This window comes from Manis javanica, chromosome 10, assembly GCF_040802235.1.
Source record: "Manis javanica isolate MJ-LG chromosome 10, MJ_LKY, whole genome shotgun sequence".
Taxonomy (NCBI): domain Eukaryota; kingdom Metazoa; phylum Chordata; class Mammalia; order Pholidota; family Manidae; genus Manis; species Manis javanica.
This window is the reverse complement of record NC_133165.1, coordinates 78,683,122-78,706,427: the sequence shown is the minus strand read 5'-3', so window position 1 is coordinate 78,706,427 and position 23,306 is coordinate 78,683,122. Positions and strand designations below refer to the sequence as shown.

General features: G+C 54.1%; 1 protein-coding gene and 1 long non-coding RNA gene across 11 annotated transcripts; one reads left to right on the top strand and one right to left on the bottom strand.

Moving 5' to 3' along the window:
* Window positions 1-588: 588 nt before the first annotated feature.
* Window positions 589-16,975, bottom strand: AGAP2 (ArfGAP with GTPase domain, ankyrin repeat and PH domain 2). Of its 9 annotated transcripts, none has more exons than XM_017645740.3 (19): window positions 16,721-16,974; window positions 10,153-10,211; window positions 9,457-9,544; window positions 9,171-9,256; window positions 8,893-9,040; window positions 7,756-7,890; window positions 7,321-7,430; window positions 6,726-6,884; window positions 6,487-6,573; window positions 6,298-6,402; window positions 5,715-5,877; window positions 5,416-5,538; window positions 4,553-4,681; window positions 3,630-3,689; window positions 3,252-3,400; window positions 3,082-3,172; window positions 2,740-2,962; window positions 2,367-2,622; window positions 589-2,169 (listed from the first exon to the last, which is right to left on the bottom strand). In XM_017645740.3, the coding sequence occupies exons 1-19, from the start codon at window positions 16,878-16,880 to the stop codon at window positions 1,927-1,929; spliced, it is 2,574 nt and encodes an 857-aa protein (XP_017501229.1). In that variant the 5' UTR covers window positions 16,881-16,974; the 3' UTR covers window positions 589-1,926. The 9 variants fall into 9 exon arrangements, with proteins under 9 accessions (XP_017501229.1, XP_036847992.1, XP_036847993.1 ...); XM_036992097.2 differs by lacking the exon at window positions 16,721-16,974 and adding an exon at window positions 11,892-13,823; XM_036992098.2 differs by lacking the exon at window positions 16,721-16,974 and adding an exon at window positions 11,892-13,793 and having other exon boundaries at window positions 5,416-5,535.
* Window positions 12,867-22,285, top strand: LOC108387597 (uncharacterized). Of its 2 annotated transcripts, XR_005054165.2 has the most exons (4): window positions 12,867-13,005; window positions 13,830-14,131; window positions 17,675-17,781; window positions 21,862-22,285. It is a non-coding gene; the product is annotated as an uncharacterized lncRNA (long non-coding RNA). The 2 variants fall into 2 exon arrangements; XR_005054166.2 differs by lacking the exon at window positions 13,830-14,131 and having other exon boundaries at window positions 12,876-13,005; window positions 21,862-22,284.
* The last annotated feature ends 1,021 nt before the right edge of the window (window positions 22,286-23,306 follow it).

The following is a 23,306-nucleotide window of genomic DNA, read 5'->3' as shown; positions in this document are numbered from 1 at the left end:
ACGGTAGGTATCCTACTATAATCTCTACTTCTGCTACCAGGCACTCAAGGTGAGCAGGCTAGCCTGGAGCAGGGCTCCACAGCCAGCACTGGACCCCTCCCCAGGTACCCTCTGAACAGACACTGTTTAAATTACAAACAACACACCACCAAGGTAACCTGCCCAAAGCCACCTAGCTATAACATGGAGGGCCTGGTTTCAAAATCAGATCTGACTCCGAAGTTCCTGCTCTTAACCAAAACTACCCTCTCTTCTTTCCTCTCCAAGCAGCCTGCCCCCTCCCCTGCCTGCTTCTCTAGGCTCCACATCCCAACTCTTTCCCAGAAGGGGGGTCGTCTTTAAGTGACTTTCTGCTACCTGAATCCCCACTGTCACTCTGGTCTGCTGGTCTCCTTCCACTACACAAACCTGGGACTGTGGAACACGATGGAGTATCTGACCTACTGCCTCCGTGCCCTCAGACACTACCCTGGCACCAGCCAGAGCTGGAGGCACCCTCTGCTGGGCCTCTTCCACCTCCCATTCCCTACCTGGCCAAGGCCATTCTCTGAACCACCTCTTCCAAGAACAGACCAGCAGCTCACCCCCTAGACAAAATCACTTCCTCTTTAATCACTGTTGAAGAAGATTCACACCACCCACCTTGGAGGAGATGGGGGCACACCCCCCAGGCCCCTGCCCCTCTCCCCCACCAATTACCTGGTCCTTTGCAAAATATTTTAGCCAGGAAAAAAAAAAAAGACCAGAAACCACTGATACAGACGGCCCAAGGGCTGAGTGATTGAAGGAGGCAGGGCTGATCCAGGTAAGTCTACCCCACCACCCCCTTTCTAGGGGTGGAGTGGGGGCCTGGAAATCCCCCCAGCCATCTCACATCCTCTCAGCCTTGGCTGGGAGGGGTCATGGGGTTGAGGGATAGGTCTGGAGCTGCTCCAGTGGGAGGGAGGGGATGGACAGGAAGAATAGTGGGGGAGGGGTCCCATTGTAGGGGTGCCCCCTACCCCAGATCACCAGGGGCGCTGCACAGTCACATGTACGCAGTCACGGTCACAGACACAACCCGAGAGCACCCCCACCCCTCCCCACCCTCTGCCCTCCCTTGGCTTTCCCTATCCTGAAACGCCCTCCCCAATCCCCTGCCCACCCCTGCCCCCTTATTGGGGACAAAGCAATAAATTACAAGGCCCTTCCCCAGTCCCTCTAAGTCTGCTCCTGCTCCATCCCTTCTCCCTCCCAAGATAGAAGCGAGGAGGGACCCAGGCCTTTGGCTCCCCCGGCCCTTTAGCTTCCATCCATGGATGGGTGTTGGGGGACGTTCTGATTTCCACTCCTCATGGTCCCTTTCACGGAAAGGGTTGGGGACCCCCCTACCCCCATGGGCAGCAGGGGTCCTGCCCCTCGCTGCCCTTCCCCCTTCATTGGGCAGTGAGATTAGCAATGGAAGGGGTGGGGTCCCCTGTATTGTCCCCGAGTCCCAGGGCTAGCCCTCCCACGTACTAGCCCCTCCTCTGGCGTGGCGTTGCCCCAGGAGCCAGCCTGGGTGTGTGCTCCCGCCGCGGGATTGTCCAGCGCAGGCAGGACTGGGTCTTTCCCCCGCCCCAAGGAGGCGCGAGCCGGCACATCCCAGCGCCCAGGAGCAGGGGCTGGGGCGGCTGGGGCGTCCCAACCCGAGCCAACAGGCTCAGAGCACTCGAGTGTAAAAAGTGGGGAGCGGGAGTGTTGAGCTGGTCTCCAGGCCTCGCTGGGGAGAGCGAGGTGAGTTTGGGTCGTCTGGGAGGCGTGGGGCCTGTGCCCTCGTGGGGGGAAGGAGCGCTCCCGTGGGGCGGGGTGCGGACTGGGGAGGTGAGTAGGTGCATCTGTCCAGCAGTCCACCCGCGTGGTCGTGCCCCGCGCGCGTGGGACTCGGGTGTCTCCCCCGTTGGACAACTACACCAGCGCGACGGGGGCGTCGGCACGGCCCACGCTGGCGGCGCTGCTCCGGCGACGGGGACTGGGCGTAGCGGTAACGCTGGGGGTGGTGGCCGCGCTGGGGGTGGTGGCGGTGCTGCCGCCCTCACCCGGGCAGCCATGCTGCAGAAGGATGTCGGCGCACAGCTGGCTTCCAGCCCGGCGGGCGTAGAACAGCGCGGTGCGGCCCTGCGCGTCGCGGGCAGACACGTCGGCTCCATACTAAAAGCACGGAAAAGGCCGCGTGACCGCCACGTCCCCCGCGGGCCACAGCCATGCGTCGTCTCCCCAGATTTCCAGGCCCCCCTGTAGGTTCCCTCTGGGAACGTCAGCCCCACTCACCCAGCGCCTAGCTGTGTCCGAGCGGAGCCCTCATTGGTACCCTCTGAGGTACCCCTTCCCTACCCCCGCTAACGTACCCACAGCAGCAGCTGCGTGATGACAACGTGAGCGAGCTCGGCCGCCAGGTGAAGTGCGGAGCGAAGCTGCGGGTCCTCTATGCTGGCGTCCAGCGGGCCGTGTCGTGCATGGGCCAGAAGCAGGAGAACGGTGGCCACGTCCTGGGCCTGCACCGCGGCCCACAGCTGGCGGCCCAGCGGCTCCTCGGAAGTGCCCAGTGGCGCCAGGAAGAGCAACTGCTCGTACTTGGCTCGAATCCACGACTCTCGCTCCTCCCTGAGGACCAGGAATCAAACGAAGGGCTCTAGGGACCCGCACAAAGACGTCTGCCCCTGCTTAGGGAACGCTCGCGGAGACCTCACGCCCCAAGCGCCCTCCTCTCCTAACACATACCGCGAAGAGTCCCGCGTGGGTTTGGCGCGGCCCCGCGTATCGTTCTCCCACACGCGGTTGGCCATGTCGTTACCAATGGCAGTCAGCACCAGGGTCAGCTCCCGAGGCCAGTCGTCCAAATCCAGTGAGCGAACGCGGGACAGGTGGGTGCCCAGGTTCCGGTGGATGCCAGAACACTCGATGCAGATGAGTGCACCCAGGTTCAAGCTGGCCCACGTGGGGTCTGGGGACGAAGTGCAGGGGTTGTTTCCCCTCCAAGTAGCGTGGGTCCCCAGCATTGGCGAAATCCGAGGAACGAACTAAACCCCGCCCGCGGCCCCTCCACTGCCCCCTTGCGCTCACTGGGGGCCCCGCAGTCCACGCAGATGGAATTCCCCTTGGCGTTTCGTATCGCCTGGATGGCCACGGCTTCGCTTTGGCTGTCTGTGCGGAGCTGCAAAAAGGGTTGGGGTTAGTATGGATTCTCCCTCCAAGCCCATCTCTGGACTCCTCCCGACCTCCCGACCCATTACCTTGACCTTGCTGCTCTCACAGCACTGCAGACTAGCTAGGATCTGACTCTCGATGGCCTGGACCCAGGCGTCACGCTCCTCAAAACTGGCTGCCTCAAAGTGCCACGTCTGACCAGTGCTGGACACTATCAGGAACTCGAAGTTTTCCTCTGGGTGGGGGGATGGGATGGGTCATGAAGAGGGCGTTCAAACAGGGGCCACCTTTCCCACACCCTTCCTCCCTGATGTCCATCCCAAGCCCCTGGGACTGGGGCAGAGGGGTTGAGGAAGCAGAGGGTGGGGGAGAGCAGGAAGCCCAAGCACATGCAGGGGAAGGCAGGGGCACCCCCACCCTTCTGCACCCCAGCTGAGCGGCCCTCCCAGCTCCCCACTTGTTACCTGCTTTATAAATATTTCTTAAACTACCAAAGGATTTTAGTTTCCACATTTTGCGCTTGGCTGGTTTCCCGAAGCGAAGGAGATAGAGATAGAATGGAGAGCAGAACAGAGAAAGAGACCAAGAGAGAAGGAGAAAAAGAGAGGCAGATGGAGAGATGGAGAGATAGTGACAGAGAGTGCCAGAGACAAAGCAGGACAGACAGATGGGGAGAGAAAGCAGAAGTAAAGTCAGTGGCCCCGGAGCAGAGTAGAGCAGAAGCCAAGAGCCATGAGAGTAGGCAGATCTGGAACCTGGGTCTGAGCACCCGGCAGAGAGCAGGGGCGGTGGGAGCCAGTTATCATGATCAATGAGGACCCAGGTCTCTGGGAGGGGAAGGGATGATCAGGATCTGAGTGAATATGGAGAAAGGGGACAGAAGGTGTGTCGCAGGCCATGGATGAGGGGGCCCTGGAGTTCAGGAGCAGTCCTGTGGTTAAGGGCTGTTGGAGAAGCTTGGCAATTGTGAAAAGAATTGGGAACAGGGGCTGGGTGGTCACCCAGTCCAGAAGCTGAGGAGTCAATGCTGTCAGGTGTAAGTCACTGGGGTTATGGGGTTTCTGGTGCAGGAGTTGGGATGGTAATGGACTTGGGGGCAGGAGCAGGAACTAGAGGGTCATTAGGAAAGGAAGCAGAAGCTACAGACTTATTGGGGTCACTGAGAATGGGAGGCTGGGGAATACTGGAAGAAGAGGCATTGGCTGGGTAATGAAAGGATGGGGCTAGGGGGTCTCTATCCATTTTTTCACTAAGTCATGTGCAAAGTGGCAATGAGAGTCAGGCACTCAGCTGAGGCATTTTCCTCCTTCTGCAGGAGACAGGCCAGGGGTCTGGAGTTGGGGGTGAGGGACCAGAGTGGGAGTGGAACTGCCCACCAGGGTCTCACCTTCAGCCTGCCCAGCTGAGCCTTCAGTCTTGGATGGTGTTGTCAATTTTTTCCTCCTCTGCTTCTTCACCATGGGAGAAGGAGGGGGTTCCCGACTCAGGGGGCTCAGGTCTCCAGATGGGGTACAGTCTTAAGGAGGGGGACACAGCTGCCTCAGTTGCCCCTGCCACAGATTTCCTAATTTATCCATAGCCTGTCCCCTTCCCTGAATTAGCTGTGGTGTTTTAAGTCCCCCTCTTCAGCTGTCCCTCTCCAGGAGGCCCCCCTTGACCATTCCTGGGGAGGTGAGCAGATGAGTGGTTTAGAGTCAGACCTGCACTTAGATCCTGGCTCTGCCACTTACTGGCCTTGAGCCCTTGAGCAAGTCACTTAATCTTCTGAGCCTCAGTTGCTTCATCCCTAGAATGGGGATAGTAATCTTGACCTGAAAAGGTTGTTGTGAGGATCAGTTGCCACAATGTTACTCACTATTTCAAAAAATACATACATTTCCACACATTCTGAACACTGACAGCTATCTGCTAGGTGATGTTCTCAGTTTGTTTAAACCTCAAAGCAACCCTCTGAGGTATAATCTATTGTTTCCATTTTATAGAGGAGAAAACTGAGGCATGGAGAGGTCAAGTAACTTGCCCAATGGCAAGCCAGCATTCAAGCACAGGTACTTTAGCTGTAGAAACCCCTTGTCTGGGCCATTATGATAAACACAGTATGACTGAGCTTGGTGCCTGGCACCCAGTAGATGCTCAGTGTGTCCACTCGTGCATTGATTCCACCTTCCAAGCTTCTACCCCAAGTCCATTTCCCACCCACATCCCATTAGGATATGAAAGACAGTGGATGGAGGGTGGGTCTCCACTGACCAGTGCTGAGGGCTCGGGCCAAATTCCGGTCTGGCTTCAGCAGGTGCTTGGATGATTGGTCTGTTGGTGGCTGCAAGGAACTGGGGCTGGGGCTGGGGCTTGGGGTGAGGGTGGTGGCTTCTGCTGGAAAGGAAACAAAACCTTAGTGAGCTACTCTGTCTTTGGGCCCCACTCCTTATATGGCCGCTCTTTATCTCCCACCTTCCCACTTACTCAGCCTCAGACCTCACTTCTTATTTCCCCTCCTTTCCTCCCAGCCCTGGCCCCTCTCCTCCTTCCTTGTCATGAGCCCTACTCACCAGTACCTTCACCCATCTGGACAGTGCTCATGTCCTTGACCAGACCATTGATACTGGCTGAGGGACCAAAAGCAGAGATAGCCCTTGGGGGCCTCTTGCCCGGGACTTTGACTGTTGTCCGTAGTAAGTCCATTTCCTTGCCATGAGTACTGTGGATGTAATCCTGGAGGGGTACAGGAGTTGAGAATGTAGGGAAGGCTCAGGCCCTTTGTGATGCTGGGAAGCAGCCAATAGTATAGGTTAAAGATGGACTGCAGAGGGGCCCCTGACTGGGTTGGGATGAGCTTCTAGGAGATGGACCAATAGACTTGATGCAGCATCATCTTCTCCAGAAAGCAATCCAGGAGGAAGGCCAGGAGGAAGTCCTTCTGACCTGCTAGATTGCAAGTTCCTGGGGAGATTAATTTGTTTTTCCATCCCCCACAGGACACGTGGTGGGTGCCTAACATGAGTTTGCTAAACTTAAGAGAACAGAAGTAGAGTTCCCCAGAAACTAGGTTCTGTTTGTCAGAGGCATAGACTGGTAGAGCTAGAAGGGTGTCCAAGGCCAGCCAGTGTGGCCCAGCTAGTCTCTGCCACTCACGTTAATGCTGGGGTGGTAGAGTAGGAAGCCGTTACTGGACAGGGTTACATATTTCTTCTTCCATTCTTTGTTCAAGGAGTTGCCACTTCTCTTTAGTAGGAAGCTCTGGAGTATAGAAAGGGATACATGAGAGAGAAGCCTATTAAAACCAGCTGCCCCCAGCCTGACCCCAGTCCCTGGACTACCCACCTGTTTGATGGGGATGGCTCGCCCACTCCCTGCTGCCTCTCCCCGACTGTCCAAGCTTCGCTTCTCAGAGTCACTACCCCGCCGATTCTGGAATGGTTATTGGCCTCAGAGGATGGATAGAGGTATAGAGGAAGAACAGGGAAGACAGATGACAAAGAACCCAACAGAGGGATCTAAGGACTGGGGAGGATGGGCAAGTAACAGAGGACAGGAGGATAGGGGGTCAGCATGTCTAGTACCGCAAAAAGGCTGGTCCTGCGCTTGGCTGCCCGGTGCAAGGACCCTGGGGTGCTCAATCCAGCCACTGAAGCTGCCTCAGCTCGGAGCTCCCGGTGCCCAACATTGGGTGAGGATGGGAGGGAGGAAGAGTAGTCGCTAGTGTGGCCCCCATTACTAGCCTGGGCATGGATGGAGGAGTCAGCAGGACAGTTGAGATGCCCCCACCCCACCAAGCACAGTTACATCTACTTATGAAGAATTGGAGACATTTCTTGATGATATTGCCATTTATTTGTATTATCATTAAAAATGAAACTTCTCACTAGGGTTGTCATGGTGCTTCAGATTCTGCAAATGTTGACTTCACCAGTACTATGCCATACAGTTCTCCTGAAACCTTGGGAGGTTTTAGAACTGCTCAAGGACATTGCAAATGATGTTTTCAAACCTGGTTGATTTCCAGTCCAATGCACTCTCTACAAATAGTGTCACTGCCATTCCCATTTGCCCTCCCCTCTCCCCCACCTCCTTGGGAACTCTGTGCCTGTCCTTGGGTCACCAGCTTCCCCTTTGCATCCTACCAGCCCTTCTGGGGACCCTGAGGCCCCAACTCACCTGCCCAGCCACTGGAGTGGAAGCAGCTGAGTGGCTTGGAGAGCTGGGCAGTGACTTGCAGGCAGCCAAAAGCTGTTGCTGTTTGCGCAAGGTCACTACTTTCTGGGCCACTGTGTGGAGGGGGAGGGAAAGGAAGCATGAACAGGGTAGATACCCAAGACCACCATTTGGTGCCCAGCTTTGAGAAATACTCAAGAGATAATGTAGCCCCCAACTTCCTGCCACTGTCCTTTGTGCCACCTGTAGCCTCATCAGCTCCTCCACCAGACCTTGTGGCTATTAAGCAAACCTTCTTTGACCTCCCTGATCCCTCCTCCCTCCCATGCAGGCTAATTACCTGTCACTCACCAAGAGAGGCCTGGATGCCTGACCTCTAAGAATATCCTGGCCTCCAGGCCCCTGCTTTCCTCATTTGCTGGGGATGACCACACTTACCCTCCTGGAACACCCGGTCCACATTGAGCCCATAGGTTGCACAAGTCTCGTAGTAGCTGCAGCGCTTCATATCCGTACACAGAGCCCTGGCTCGAGCATCGCCCACAACCCGGGGAGAGGAAGCACTGATCCTGTCTGAGGGGGTGGGAAAGGGCAGGATCAGCTGAGGGCCCCCCTCCCCCACCTTTCCTGGGTTCCTTTTCCTTGGGCTCCAGTCCCAGGCCCAGCACACTGGGGACAGGACACAAGAGAATGTCCCTCCTGAGAGATGGGAGTGCAGAAGCCAGCTCATATGCCCAGCTACAGTATGAGTAAGCTGAGGAAGCTGTGTGTGTGTGTGTGTGTGCACGAGTCTTCAAAGAATACTCTGGAGGTGAGGTTCCTGACAAGGTCTGAAATGGCTCAGACCTGCAGGGGACCATCACCTGTCCAATGAGTCCAATGAACAGTGAACTGAGTGGGAGAACACCCAGGGTGGGAACTGGGAAAAGGCTGACTGTCCATGTGTAACAAGTGGATTGTTTACTCTGCCACAAGAAACCAGGAAGCAAGTGACAAGTGGAAGCAGGCACCAGCAGGATACGCATGCCAATGAGACCACCAGCCCTACACAGGTGGGCACTGGAAAAGCTTTCCTGGCGGTGGTGGAGTCTGAAAGCCTAGCAATCACTTATTGAGAACTAAAAGGTTTTCTGTCCTGTATGTTTTCTTCATCATTTCAATTGTGTTTTCTCTCTGTTTTTAGAAAAGTCCCTTTGAAAGGTGTCAGCCTGACCCAGCTGTAGCAAGGTGTAGAAGAAAAAGGCTTTTTTATTGCTCTCAGGCCTGTGGTTTTCTTTTTTCCCATAGTGGTGGCATTGGGAAATAGCAGTGTGAGAACACAAGGTAGGTGACCTCTCAGAGGAACGGACACCGCTACTATAGTTGTCACTTACTTCCTGGAGAGTCCGCTTTCCTCTGCTCAGACCTGGGCGCATTGATTTTATGACTCCCTTTTTTGGAGACCAGGCTCCTTCCAGAGAGCTACTGGAATCCAGGTGGCCATTTCCATAACTGCCAAGCCCTCACCTATGTTGGGCAGTCCCACAGGGCCACCCCAGGGACTCCCTTGAAGGCAATACTCCAGTCCCTCCTTACCTTGTGTCCCCACCAGTGCCAGCGCCAGGCCTCCTCGTCCCTCCCCCCGGAGGGAGCTCAGCTGCCCATGGAGACGGCTCACGGCCTGGAAACTATTCTCATCCTCCAGGCTGAAGACCAAGATCACAGCATCTGCCCAGCCTGAGAACTTGCGGGGGGTGGGCAGGGAGCAAAGAGAGGGTCAGACAAGTCCACTCCTCTGGACGCTATCCTCAGGGGCACCTGGGAAACCAGAGCCCTCTCCCTTGGCCTGCCTACTCTGTCGCCTCCACCCTCACCTTGGCATCAGGTGCCCCAGCTTCCTCGCGGATCAGCACCAGATGAGTCTGTCCCTCCACCAACATCTCTTTCTTGTGCTGCTCACCTGTCCGGAAGGGTTGGAAGTGGTAGTAAGTCAGAGGTCACAGGTCATCAAACCTCCCCCTGCTCCCTGAACTTTAGTTACTGTGGCCTCATCCTTCCCTCTGGTCTCCATACCTGCCTTGTCCTGGATCATACTGCCTAGTCATTGATCCTGGATCCCTGACCCCAATCCTTAGCTTACTATGGCTCCTGAGAACTCACTCTCTGTCTTCTCCAGCACCTGGTATGAACCCGTCAGGAATCGGTGGATAAGCGATGACTTCCCACTCCTGGCATCACCCAGTACACCCTAAAGGCAAGGTTGTGGAGCAGAGATTGTGGGAATTAAGAGGAGGCAGGATGCTTGGGTCTGGACACTCCAGAGAATGCAAAGGGTGTGTCAGTGTTAAATCATCCAAGCAGGGTCCTACAGGGCCTGGATGATGGTCAGGAGAGAGCATCCAGGAGGCTCTGGCCATGAGTGTGGTAAGAAATGTTCCCAAGCTTGAAACAGACAGAAGGCTAAAGAAGGTCATTTTTGTGGTGTGCTGTGTTGTTCAGGAAACATACTGGATGCTGGGGGTGGGGTGAGAAATGGCACAGCTCTAGGCACTGGTTGTAAAGTTTTACCCAGTTCTAAGCAATAGAACATGAAGGGCTAAAGGGGAGATGCCAGAAATAAGGAGAATCATGGAAGCAGATCATGGACAAACAGGAAAAAAGGAGACCAGAGAAGAAAAAGTTGTAAGGATGTATCAAGCTCTGGGAAGGTGCTATGAAGGTAGAACTTTGGGAGAACTGGAAAGCTGTGCCCCATTCTCACCCACACACAGAGAAGGGAAGAGGTGAAGAGGAGAGAGTTGAAAGTGTGGTCGTGGAAGGTCAGCTTTGTACAGGCAAGGAGACTGGATTACCTACCAGGCGCAGTTCAGGAATGGAGCGGCTCAAAGTCCATTCCTGGCTATTGACCACAGCCTCTGTAATGGGAAAGGAGTGTAAAACAGCATGCTCCCCGCTGAGGAGGATTCCCAGCTCTCAGCCACCCCTCCTCTTTTTGCAGCTTCCCTTAGCCCGCAGAACCCTGGCAGGACTGGGAGTTGTGCAGGAAAGGCTAGGTCTGAGAGTGGTCCTCAGGCCTCCCATCCTAGTCGCTTTCCCCACAGCTGTTGCTGGCACTCCGTGGTTGCTTAGCAACAGAGCCAGCAAGACAAAAATATTTCAGTTGGCATCTCCCTTAGAGCATATCCCCAAACGTAGGTCTCTGCCCCAGACCTGGGGACCAGGGATCTGACAGTGGCAGGCTCTTCCCTCTGGAAGAACAGGAGGGTCTCCTCCCCACCAGCTCTATTCCCAAGCAGATGATGGGAGGAAGGGCTGGGATATAGAAGGGAGTGGATCTTCCTCAGTCTCCATTTCAAGGGACAGAAACTGAGGTGAGGGATAGCCCTCCCCTTTTTCAAGGTCAAGGGCATGATGGCCCTGACCCCACCCACCCCCAGAGCCTAAGGAATGGAACTTGGATTTTCCTAGGCCTCCCTTTTCCATGCCCTCCCCACAAGCACCGTGCTAAAGAAACTGTGAGGAAGGGCTCCGTTCCCTGGACCACGGTAGCCACAGGCCCGGGGGTGGGCTCAGGGGGCGGGAAGAGAGGATGCTCCCTCCGCCCGACTGGCCCCCGCTCCTGACACTGGCCGGACGTTCCCGGGGCGCCGCAGCTGCGGCGGGAACTCTGGGATCCGGAGCCATCTGCTCCCACCCGCTCTAGAGCCAAACCCAGGGGCCGCCCCCGCTCCGGGACCCGCCTCCCCTCCGGGGAGTGTGAGCCGAACCAACAGTCCCTTGCCTCTCTCTTCTAAAAAAATAAGTAAAGACACCCCCACCTCCCAACCCTGGAAAAAACACTACCTTCTCCATAACCCTCCCAAGTCTCCGGAGGTAAGAATTGCCTTTGCAGCAGTTCCACCCCCACTGAGTCACTCCTGGTCGGCCCCCTGGGGATTTCACTCGCTCTGGGCGCTGGGGTGGGCAATGGGGGAAATAAGGCTTCATATCCGCCCTCTCGCACTTCACATTCAAGTATCGAACACGTTCCTGCCCCCACGCACTCCCGAACTGCCTCCTTCACTGCGTGGGAAGACACACAGTCCCTCCCTGCTGCCTCACCAGCCTGCTCCGGACTAGGGGAAGACCTGTTCCTGGCGAGGAGCTGCCTGCAAGGTCACTCTCATGCCACCTGCCCCAAGTGCTCAGGAGAAACTGAGGCTTCTTCGTTCCCCCCACCTTCAGTGTCCCTCTGGGCAAGGCAAAGCCCTGTTTCCATGCTCCCAGAGTCCAGCTGAGACTGGAGGTGGGGTCTAGGGCTTCCCTGGGGGCAATTTCCTACAGTCACTCTGACCAAGGGCATTATTTTCTCAGAAAGCTCTGAGGTTCTCTGAGTTCCTCTGACATCAAGTCATCTCTCATCGCACAGCATAGCTACTCATTCCCCTCAGTACCTCTTATTCTTTGCCCTAGTCTACAGCAGAGGAGTGAGCCTGGTTCAATAGCCCACCCAAGAGAGAAGCTTCCCAAGTTCAGTCCTGCACATGCTCCCCTATCCCAAGCTGAGCATTCTAGGCCCCTGCCCCTCCCTGTTCTCAGGCCCTGGTCCTACTCACTAGGGGAGGCCCGGAGCTCTGCGCCCAGCAGCTCCCGGGACCCGCTGCCAGAAGACAGGCCCTGGGGTCCAGGAGGAGGACCAGAGCCAGGAGGCCCCCCTGTGCTCTTGGTGAAGATGCCGCTGATAAACTTGAGCATCTTGCGATCTCGAGTGGATGCTCGGCCCCCCTCCCGGCCCCGTTTCAGCCCCGGAGCTGGAGGCTCCAGAGTGATTGGAGGTGCAGGCCCAGTGGGCTGCGCGGGGGCGGCAGTGACAGCAGCGGCTGAAGACGGGGTTACTGGAACCGTTAGCGGAGGAGGAGAGCCAGCAGGCTGTCCTGGGTGCAAGTCACTGTTGTCCAAGGTCTTACTCTTGCTTTTCCGAGGGGACAGCTTCCCTCGGGCTCCGGGCCCAGCTCCGGCCCCACCAGAGGTCATGGTTGCAGCTCCACCTGCCCCGGCAGCGGCTGCAGCGGCGGCAGAGGCTCCAGTACCGGCACTGCTCTTTGACCCCTTGACCCTGGGCTTGCCCTCACTTTCAGGCCATGACAGGCGGCTACCCGCGCCCTTGCCCCCGCCGGCTTTGGCGCCGCTCGTGGTCACGGTCTTGCACGGCTTGGGAGCCGGCGGAGGAGGCGCCACCTTCAGCCTCCGGCTGCCGGTGCCAGGGTGCGGGGAGGACGAGCCGGGGACGCCGCCGCCCGCCCGGGCTTCGGGTTCCGGACCCCCCCAGCTCGGGCTACTGAGCAGGGGGCGCCGGGAGCAGGTGGGGGCACCTCCGGGCCTGGGGTCGGGGCTCAGCCCCCCGGAGAGCATGGGCCCCGGAGGGGCGGCCCAGAGGGAGAGGCGGCGGCCGGGAGCGGGGGAGACCGGGCGGGCCGGACTGGCCGGAGCTGGGGACAGGGCGGGGGTCTCGACGCCCCCGGCCCCCGCGCTGCTGGTGCTGATCCACAGTGCATCCTGCCGGTGGAAGAGACGCTCGTGCCGCTTCTTGCCCGGCTCCTCCGCGCCTCGCGGGCTGCCAGGATCCCCGGTCTCGGCGCCTCTGGTGCCGGGAGCGCCGGCTGCGGCCGCGGACGGAGACGGCGGCGGCGGAGGCACCGACTCGAGCTTCACCAGGGTCAGCGAGATGAGGTAGGTCGTTGTCCGGCGCTGAAGCGCGCCCGCGCCCCGGCTCATGGGGCCCCGAGACCCCCGAGCTGGGGAGGGGAGGGGGCTCCCCCGAACTGCCTCAGGGGGGCCCAGCCATGGTGCCGCCCTGCTCGCTGCCCCCAGCCCCCGGACCCCGCTGAGCCCCCAGCCCGGCTCCGCTGTCGCCGCCGCCTCCGCCGCCTCCGCTTGCGCCCCCCTCCCATCACACGGGGCGCCCCCTCCCCATGCTCCCCGCCCTGCGCCCCCACCCCGTTGGAGCCCCGGGACCTTGGTGCTGCTCCAAGGAGGCGCGCCGGACCGTGCACTCCGGCCTGGGTGGGGGCGCTGAGATGGGCGGGGGGGAGCGGGGAGAACAGTAGTGGGGGCAAATAGGGGAGAGGGAGGAAAAGGGACAGAAAAGAGGGACCCTAGGCTGGGGGAGAAGAGGAACCGGTGCGGGGGAGGCAGGGGCAGGAAATGGGGACTCAAAAGACAGGGGCGGCAGATGGGATCGGAGAGGGGGTCTTCAGGAGGGTGAGAAGCTAATGGGGCTCGTCGTGCGGGGGATTCGCAGGGGCGCGGGGAGGATGCTGGGGATGGAGATACAGGCACCGGTGGGGGAGGAAGGAGGGAAGCCGGAATGGGTTGGAACCCACGGGTATGGGGTCTGAGAGGTAAGGGGCGTGAGATCCCGACGAAGGGTCCGGGGGCTCGCCAGGGCTCGGCTGGGTCCGGATGCGCGCTGTGTCCGGGCGCTCCCCTCACATTGAGGAGGAGGCGGCCCCTCGCCCCTCCATCCTATCTCTCCCCCACCTTCTCTTCACCAGCTCTGCTGTCTGCGAAGGCGGTGCAAAATCCTGGACTGGATTGCCCTACCAAATCCTGGTCTGGATTTCCTGGAACTCGGACTCACCTACTCCAGCAATTTAGCCCCCTCCCCTAGCACAGCACCGTTAGGGAGCACGACTGTTAGGAGAGACATCTAAGGACAAGGATAAAAATCATTCTATGGGTGGACAGTCGCAGCGAAAACGGAGCAAATTCGGGGTCATTGCCAATTCTGGGGAAGCTGAAGTGGAAAAGTGGGGAGCCCTGAAATCCATTTCCCAGGACCCCTTGTCTCCTCGAGGTACTTGCACATGTTCCTTTCCGCATGACCCAGCCCCCTCGCCCATCCGCCCCCACCACGCCATACACTGATGGGGCCACGCCTTGAGCCCGTGTCCCAAAGTGAACTTGAAAAGTGTTCCCTGGGGATGGGGACAAACATGGAACTTAGCAGGGTTGGGAGGAGGGGAGCAACTCAGGAGGAAAGAGATCTTGGGGCTGGAGGAGCCCAGGCTGAAAAGTGAGTCAAAAGCTGCAGTTCAAGGTGGAAGCATAAGGAAAAAGTCTACAGACTGACACCCCCCCATATCAAAATGCATCCAGTCTCCATAGCAACCATAGCTCCAAGAGTGCCTTAAACACCAGCAGGGATAATCAGAGAGGAGGATCGCTGTGCATGGTGGGTGGGGGGACCCACTGGGGGATATGGGGTTAATGAAGGCCCCACCCTCACACCTGGATATCCACTTGTAGGGGAATTTAGCACCCCTGAATAAAGATCCCCTCAGTTGAGGCAGAAGGGGTTGACCTCTTTTGGGTTCCCATTCAGTCTCCTGAAGTTTTTCAGGGTAGGCAGGGCTCTTTTGGAAGGTTAAAGAGGAGACAGGATGGAAAATGTCTGCTTTGTGTCCTCCACCCCTCTAGGGACCCTGGAGTTCAAGGCTCACTACGGGGAGGGGTGGGGGGTTGAAGGGCTAGGACAGTGGGGAAGAGGCTGAGACCTAGCAGGGGGGCAGTGGAAGTGGGGGCAGGCCTCTCTGCAGCCTTGGAGACCTCTTCCTGGGATTCAGGGAGTCTCAACCTTCCCCTAATTTGGCGTCCCACCCTCCTGACGCATCGGAGACTATAATAAGTGCTGTCGTGGGCGGCTCTTCGAGGCAGGAGCCAGCAGCATGCTCGGCCTGGTAGGGGGTGAGGGTGGGGGGTGGAACCAGGATGCTGGATGCCCTTTGTTCTCCCTGAGACCTGTACGCAGTCCCTCAGAGGTCCTGTCCCTAGGTCAGCAGCTTCTGAACACACAGCCCTCCGCCTCCCTGCAGCATCAGGATGACACCATCCCCAGGATAGGAGACCCTTCGCTCTTCAGGAGCCTTTTCTGAAAAGGGGCAAAAGGGCTTTGTTGATTCTGGCTTAATTTTCCTTCCTTCCTTTGATGGCCTCAGTTTTCCTTTATGTTAAGAGCGAACAGGATCCTGACTCTTACAGAGGCAGAGGAAAAATCACTTATGCATGAGAATGAAGTCTTCTCAGAGATTTTGGCCTGCACCTCTCCTTACTCCCTCCTTCTCCAGAGCGAGCAGAACTTGCTACTCTACCTGGCCTAAATCTTTTCCCTCCCTTCTTTTTCTACAGAGGTGGGGCTTGGAGTTCTTCCCTCATAGGCCCTAATGGGCCACTTCTCCTAGGTCTGCCTTTCCAACCACCAAGGTCATATGTAGGAAAGGTGTCAGTTGTCGTTTTTGACAAAGGGTAAGGGACAGGAGGTGAGAGGGGCACTAGCCTAAGAAAGGCAAAGGGTCAGTCAGACTGTTCCCTTAGGAACCCCTTCCCAAGTTATGCCTGGTGGCCTGTACCAGCAGAGAGGCCTGGCAGGAAGCATGCCTGTTGGAAAGAACTGCATCTTGACAGCCTTCTGTACCACCCCACCACCTCCCCCAGATAGGCAGCTAAGAAGGGAAAGACTGGAACAGACCAGGATATGATGGTGGGTGGCTTCTCCCAGACACCTTTCATGGGCAAAGTAGCCAGCTTTTGTTAGCTCATTGTTGCCTCAGAGGTGAATGAGATGAGAGCAGGCGGGAGATGGCCTCCAGTTCCACCAGTTCCACCTGTACCTTAGTGAAAGAAGCTGTTTCTGGCAAGGCCCCACCACAGGATTGAAGGCTGGGGTGGGCAGGAGGATGTGGCGGATGATGTTGCCATGGCAGCATTTCCTCCCTGTGTTGTCATAGCTTGCTCTAATGGCACCAAGGAGGTAGAGCGGAAGGTGTGTGTGTGTGGGGGGGTGCGTACAGAAGAGACAGGAACAAGAGCATGGGGAGGAGAGGGCACCAAGAAGAGTCCTGGAGACTTCTCTGCACTTCAGCTGTGCAGAGCATGCAGTACGCGTGTTAGTGTGTGCTAGGAGCCTGAGATTCTCTGTGTGGTATATTTCAGTGTGTGTGTGTGTGTGTGTGTGTGTGTGTGTGTGTGTGTGTGTTTCTCTACAGCTGGAGAACAAGAGGTCACTGATCCGTCGTGGGGCCTGGGAACGAACACAGTATCCAGTCCCAGAATCTCCTGCCCTAGACTGCTTCCCCACCCAGACTCCCCAGGCAGGATCCAAGTCCACCATGGGCCTGTCACAGCCTCTTCTAGCCATGCTCACCCTCTTCTCCATTGACAAGGTCATTTCAGCACTGAGCTGTATTTTGATTCCCTGGGATAAGGACCAAAGTTGGAGGAAGAGGAAGAATAACACCTCTCATGTGTTTTTCCATCCTTTCCCAATGTTTTCTTCCCTCGAGTCCCAGCTCCATCTTGGGTACTAAGAAGTGGCTGGTTGGGAAGAGATGTATGACACGGCAAGCCCTTCCATACCCTGCTGGTTCAGAGCTAACCTCTCTCTTACCTCGTACACTGTCCAGTGAGGCCTGGATACTGTCCCGAAGTTCAGGGTCACCCACCCTCTCTGCCAGCTTCCTGAGGCGGTTTAGAGCCTGCTTGGCCACTTCATGTCTTCTGACTTCTGCTCTCACTGCAGCTATAGCCAACTGCCTCTGGGCATGCATTTTGCCCAGACTAGTCTCACCAGGCTAACAGCAACTTCTGGCCTCAAAGCCCATGGCCGCACGGTGCCCAAACACAAGAAGGCCCCTTCTGCTGTGCCCCAGGACTCCCCGTCCCTGCCCGCCCCTGCCCGCCCTTCCGTCTGTTGGCCTCACTTCCTGACTGGTGAGTTTCAAACCCACAGCTCGGGACAGCACTACCTTCTGCACCTTCCACCCCCTCTAGCGTTGGCCCATCAGCTCTGCCGGCCAGCCCCTGCTATGATTCCCCAGCCAGGTGAAGGGAGAGACCTTACCAAGCATCCTAGGGCCTCCTGTGGGAGGTGCCTAATTAAGATGGGTGTTGGTGCTGGGAGAATATGTTAAGCCAGTCCCAGGTGCAGTCCCAAACTCTTGACCTACAGTTTGGTGTTCAGTCTCAGACTCTCACAGGACTCCACACACACTTTGTCTGTCACCCTTATAGACCTGCATTATTTCAGTTTGCATTTGTACTGACCACACACTACACATCCAAATGATTTACATACTTACTGTAAGAAAATAGTAATTTATCCTCCATTTGTCCCATGGTCCCAAGCACATAAGCCGGTGAGAATTACACCTGGGACTTGCCTGGGTTTACCCCGCCTTATCTCTAAACATCCCGACCCTCCCCCAAGGCAACAGGCCCAGCTGATCCGCCACAATAAAAGGCACCACGCTGCATTCTGGGTAAGGAGGGTCGCGGCGAGATATCCTTTCATTGGTGCCGTGACTTCGGATGAGGCTCTCTCATTGACTTTGCTCTTCCTCAGGGAACCTGAGCTGCTCTGGGAACCCTCACTGCCCGATCCTCCTTCACGGGCTCACTGTCCACTTCCCCGGTCACTTTTCTTCTCGCCCAACACCGGCCTTCGATTTGGTGAGTCTCCCCTTCATGGTCGACTTAAATGTCCCTTTGGAACCTGGGAAGTGACTATTGAGTGTCCGGCACCCCCAAGGACTCCTCTGGGACAGGGGTAACCCCAACCACAACTTTCAGAGTCACGGTTGATCCCTATAGTCGGCCCTTCTCTGCCTCCCCATGGTGAGAATCCTCATCCACTGAGGCCCAGTCTCCCTTTATCTACGTATCTACTCGACTTGAAAACTTCTGGTACCAGGTACCAAGCCTCCCCGACATTTTCGCCTCAACCCCACAGTTAGAGGTGGTGACGACCCCCTAACTGTGCCTGGTCTTCTCCACGACCTACTCAATTGTTCAGGGACGCCTCAGCGACTTCTGAACGGTCTCGTTCTCACCATGGGATCTGGCCCCTCCGTTCCCGCAGATTCACCGCTAGGGTGCTTACTTAATAATCTAAAGCCCCTCCACCTCACTCCAGACCTCAAACCTGTTCGCTACTGTAATGAGATCTGGCCACAATATCCCTTGGACAATCAGTCTAAATGGCCCCCAATGGCTGTTTAAATCCTAAAATTCTCTACAACTTATACAACTTCTGTGAGCGTACGGGCAAATGGAAAGAGATCCCATATATCCAGGCTTTCTCCTACCTCCGAACCAAGCTCTCTCTCTGTCTCCCCTGCAATCCTAAACACCTACTACTTGCCTTAAAGTCCACAGCCCTAAGATTTTTTCACGTCCCCAAATATCCTCAACTGCCTATAAAACTCCTAGACAATGCACCACCACGGGCTCTCTTGTCCCCTCCTGGCTCATGCCAGGAGCTCTGTCTGTCCTCTCACTGTATCATTGTCTCAATCTGTATGTTTGTGTCTAAGTGTGTAAATGAAAAATATTTTTCTACCTCCAGATGGTATTAATAAAGATTGATTTAAAGACAAGTGCTTGTAAAAATTGGGCATTCTAAAATTTCCAGAAAATTCTAATAGAAGATATTAAGCACTAATGCTAATTTAAGTTGAACTGAATAGACATGTCCTTATGGTTATCAGCTGCCTAAGTTTTCCTAGTCATTTAAGTTGATGGTATCTGTTAAATCTTTCAAAGAAAAAATGCTTAAAGTGAAGTGTAGCTTTGTCTAATGTAAGTAACTATTTAAGCAAGTGCCTTAAAACTTTTAACAGTTCCCCAATATCAAATTCAAAAAGGTACTTTTTACCTCTAGTTCACTCTGATATTTTCCAGAGGGCCCCTGGAACATGTCAGAGGAATTTTTTCTCATTGAGGAAAATATTTGGCTAATTTGGCTTATTTACCTGCTTAATTACCTAGAAGGCACTGTCACAGGGAATGATGCTAAACTTTGTTACTGAATGTTTTGTGTTACAAAAATATCCAAATTTCCCTATGACAACTGTCTTACAGTAAGCTCTCATCAGATCTTTAACCATTGTCATTTGTAAGTCTTCTGTCATCTATACTCACTGTTTTATTACTCCTAAACTAGTAAAAAACTAGATTTCAGCAGAACAGGTATTAGTTACATAGGATTAAGTAAACTAAGGAATATGATTTGGTGGCTTTTTGTTTCAAATGTTGTTGATAAAGTGTTTTAAGCTTTTTCTCTAAAGCTGACAACAGTTTAGTAAATGACTGTCTTTGTAAGCAGAATTGAAACTTTATCTTTCTCTCTACCTGATCCCTCCAGAATTTAAAAACTATCAGTGACTATTTTTATGTTTCATGGCAGTATGTTTATTTGCATAAGTTCAATAAGAATCTGCTTTCCTTGTAAGAGGACTAATTAAAAACACTGGTTATATTACCAAGGCTTTGACTGGAATGTCATACCTGAGAGACACGTGTGTAAGCTCAGATATGAGCAGACAGCTTTAAGGAACTAAGATTGACTTTATAAAGCCAACAAAGCCCCTTATAAGAACTGGCCTGGTACCTTGCTTACAGAGTTCCCAGCAGCCTTACCAGGTGAGTAAGGAAGGTCACTTCCTGGTAGGTGCAGAAACCTCAGGAAGAGAGGAATTCACCCAAATCTACAGGTACTGCAGGTACAAGCTGATGGCAAGTCTGGCTTGGCTTTCTGGCCTCAAGAAGCCCTTAAAAGTTCAATCTGAAATTCCTTGCAAAAAGTTCCAGCAAAGCACAATTAAAAGATCCCATGTAATCAATTACTCTTCTTGCTGCACTTATGCAAATAATCAAGCCAACTGTTAATTATTTTCTTAATCTGGATACTTCTAATAAAAATGAGAGTGATTTTAGAGAAAAGTATTGTTTCAATAATGCTGTCTTATCTATACTTAATACTAATACTAGTCATTGAGATGTAAACTCGATCCAACATTCTAGTTTCCCCATGATACCTGGCTATGATTCTCAATTAGACTCTTCATATTTCTAGTTCTCATATTCAGCCATGCATTCTTAATCTCGTCAAGTTTGTCCTTCCAGATGGAAAATCCAACTCCAGATGTTGCTACTTAACCTGATAACAATTTGTTCTATCTTGCCTAAAAGCCACAAAACTGCAAATAATAATAGAAATGAAACCCGGAACAGAAGTGCCAACGTTCCGAAGCCCTCTCAACTGACCAGTGATGGAGACCTAGCTGCACCCTTTACTGTGCCCCCTCTCAGCATGAAGCAGCCAGAGCGGTCGTAGCCCCTTTTCCCTAGCAGCAGCTAGAGTCTCTATCTGTAGAGGGGATCATAGGCTTAGACAGAATAAGGTGAGAGCCTCTGGAGAAAGCAAGGCAGGATATTTGCAGTCAGAGCAAGGTAAAACTACGTGCTAGGAAACCCCCCCTACTAAAACTATGTTGAACATTAAGCTCTAGAATCATTCTTCAGTGAGATCAGTTAATGTTCCCCAGAAAAAGAGTAGCACATGTTTTATTTTGCTAATCATTTGTAATCATGCATAAGATTTACTTTAGCATACTAAAAGGCCCAGGCCTATGTGCTGTCTTTCCTCCTTCAGATCTGAGGAGGTAATTTTGCAAACTGAGCAATTAACTTAGCATGCAGACACAGCTGTAGATGGCATAGTAAAAGGCAGGATTCTTTAGCAAATAGACAATACCTCAGCCCACCTTGGGAGCTGGGCAGGCAGCCTTTTGATATACTCCCAGACCAAGACGCTGGTATCCCAGAGAAAAATCAAGGCAGGAAATTCCTTATGTTAATTTTTAATATTCAGAGACCACTTAACAATTCCTTCCCCAAGGCTTTAGGGATAGTCCCCACCTTTTTGGACAGGCTCTAGCACAAGACCTCAAATCCCTTACTCTCTCGAGCTCCACCCTCCTTCAATATGTAGATGATTTTCTCCTGTGCAGTCCCTCCCTACAAACCTCACAACAAGATACTATTCTCCTTTTAAACTTTCTCTCAGAACACAGCTATCAAGTTTCACCCTCCAAAGTTCAGCTGTCTGCCGCTCAGGTCACATACCTGGGAGTTCAGCTCTCCCCACGCTACAAGGCCATTACCATAGACAGGAAAAAACTCCAAACCATGCCTGTTCCAAAGAACAAAGACACCATCCCTAACTCCCAAATGGCAAGGACCATACACAGTAATCCTTTCCACGTCAACTGCAGTTAAACTCCAGGGTCTTCCCCACTAGATACACAATTCCCACCTTAAGCCATTTGTCTCATCTTATTCCCCTCCCACCAAATCTCCCACATGTTCCTACTCCACCCTGACAGGACCTCTTACTCTCCGCATTTCGCGCTGCTCATCTCCACTTCTACTTATCACTGAAGAAGTTTCTGCCAGCACAGAGTCCTAAAACCTCCCTTACAACCGCCATGCGTCATGCTTCAGGGTTATTAACCCTAGTCTCAACATTTACTCTCTCACCAGACCTATCTTCCCAATGTCAACCCTTTCTTCTCTTTCAGACTGTCCAAAAGATTGCACCATCAAGGATTTCCTTTGCCCTACAGGTTGCTTTGCTGCCTACACATATGTCCCCAAAAATGCGATTAATTCAGCCACCCTATGTAAACATAGCAATCAGCCCAAATGCAAAAAATTTCTAACCAAACCTTAAACCAGCTTATATTACAGGATTACCAACCCCTCTCCAAAGACGATGATCCTTATTGAACCTGGAACACGCATCGCCACTGCAGACCAAGGGCTCATCTGAGGACCGCCCCCCCATCAATACAAAAATGAACTTCATCGCCCCTAATCAGCAGGAAGCAGTTACTGAAGACTAACCTTCACTCCTTCCCAAATCCTCTACTACTTATAAAACAGAAAAGGGAGAAATGTAAGAAAATAGTAATTTATCCTCCATTTGCCCCATGGTCCCAAGCACATAAGCTGGTGAGAATTACACCTGGGACTTGCCTGGGCTTACCCCGCCTTATCTCTAAACATCCCGAGCCTCCCCCAAGGCAACAGGCCCAGCTGATCCGCCACAATAAAAGGCACCACGCAGCTGCCCGCCCGCCCTCCCTCCCTCCCTCCCTCCCTCTCTCTCTCCCTCCCTCTCTCCCTCCCTCTCTCTCTCTCTCTCTCTCTCTCTCTCTCTCTCTCTCTCTCCCTCTCTCTCTCTCTCTCTCTCTCTCTGCCATCTCTCTGTGTCTCTCTCACTCTGCTGCTCTCTCTCCCTCTGTCTCTCTCTGTCTCTCTCTCTGTCTCTCTGTCTCCCCCCTCTTTCTCTCTCTGCTCTCTGCTCTCTCTGTCCCGCTGCTCTCTCTGCTGCTCTATCCCTCCCTCCCTCCCTCCCTCCCTCTCTCTCTCTCTCTCTCTCTCCCCCCACCCCTCTCTGGGGCAGCCACTCTCTCCTTCAGATAATAAAGTCTCTTGCATGGGCCTGTGTCTCCTGAGTCATTCTGGGTAAGTAGGGTCGCGGCGAGATACCCTTTCACTTACATCTTGCCATGTAACCCTTCCTACACTGGCAACCCCACTGCAACCACCTCCTGCTAAAAGGGTAACTAGTCAGGGAGAACAGGTTATGGAAGAGGACAGTAACCTATAAGCAGACAAAACCACCGTCCTCCACTTTCAGTTACTTTCATAATAATTAACTTGTCTATAACACTTAATAGTTTACAGCACACTTTCATATATAGTATCACCACAGGCTTGAGGGGTAGGATTGTTATTCCTCTTCTGCAGAAAAGGAAACTGAAGCTCAGAGAGGCCAGTAAGAGGTGAAACAAAGATACAGATCTAGGTCTTCTGATGACAATTCTGACTATGCCACCCAACCAATATGCTTGCCAACCAGTTCCCCTTATCCCTGTTAGCATGGTCTTGATTTAAGACCTGAAAGAGAATAGGGTTTGGGAGGAGTTGAAGGACAGAATGAAGGTGCAGAGGATGAGGGGAAAGTGGTGGATAATTTAATCATTTTGTTTCAGGACTCAAATCTTTGTGGTCCCATCTAATGTCTCTCATCCTGCACATCTTGATATCAATGTGAAGGACAAAGGACTATAACTGTGGGAATATATGTACATCTGAAGATAAGGGAGTTGGGGTTGGGATTACCCACT

Bases quoted from the DNA above. Each gene is read 5' to 3' on its own strand.
- AGAP2 (XM_036992097.2), bottom strand. From the start codon at position 13,050: ATGAGCCGGGGCGCGGGCGCGCTTCAGCGCCGGACAACGACCTACCTC. The intron at 6,574-6,725 runs GTACTAGACATG...TAACCATTCCAG, and splicing joins GCAGGACCAGCCTTTTTGCG to AATCGGCGGGGTAGTGACTC. The intron at 6,403-6,486 runs GTGGGTAGTCCA...TCTATACTCCAG, and splicing joins GAGCCATCCCCATCAAACAG to AGCTTCCTACTAAAGAGAAG.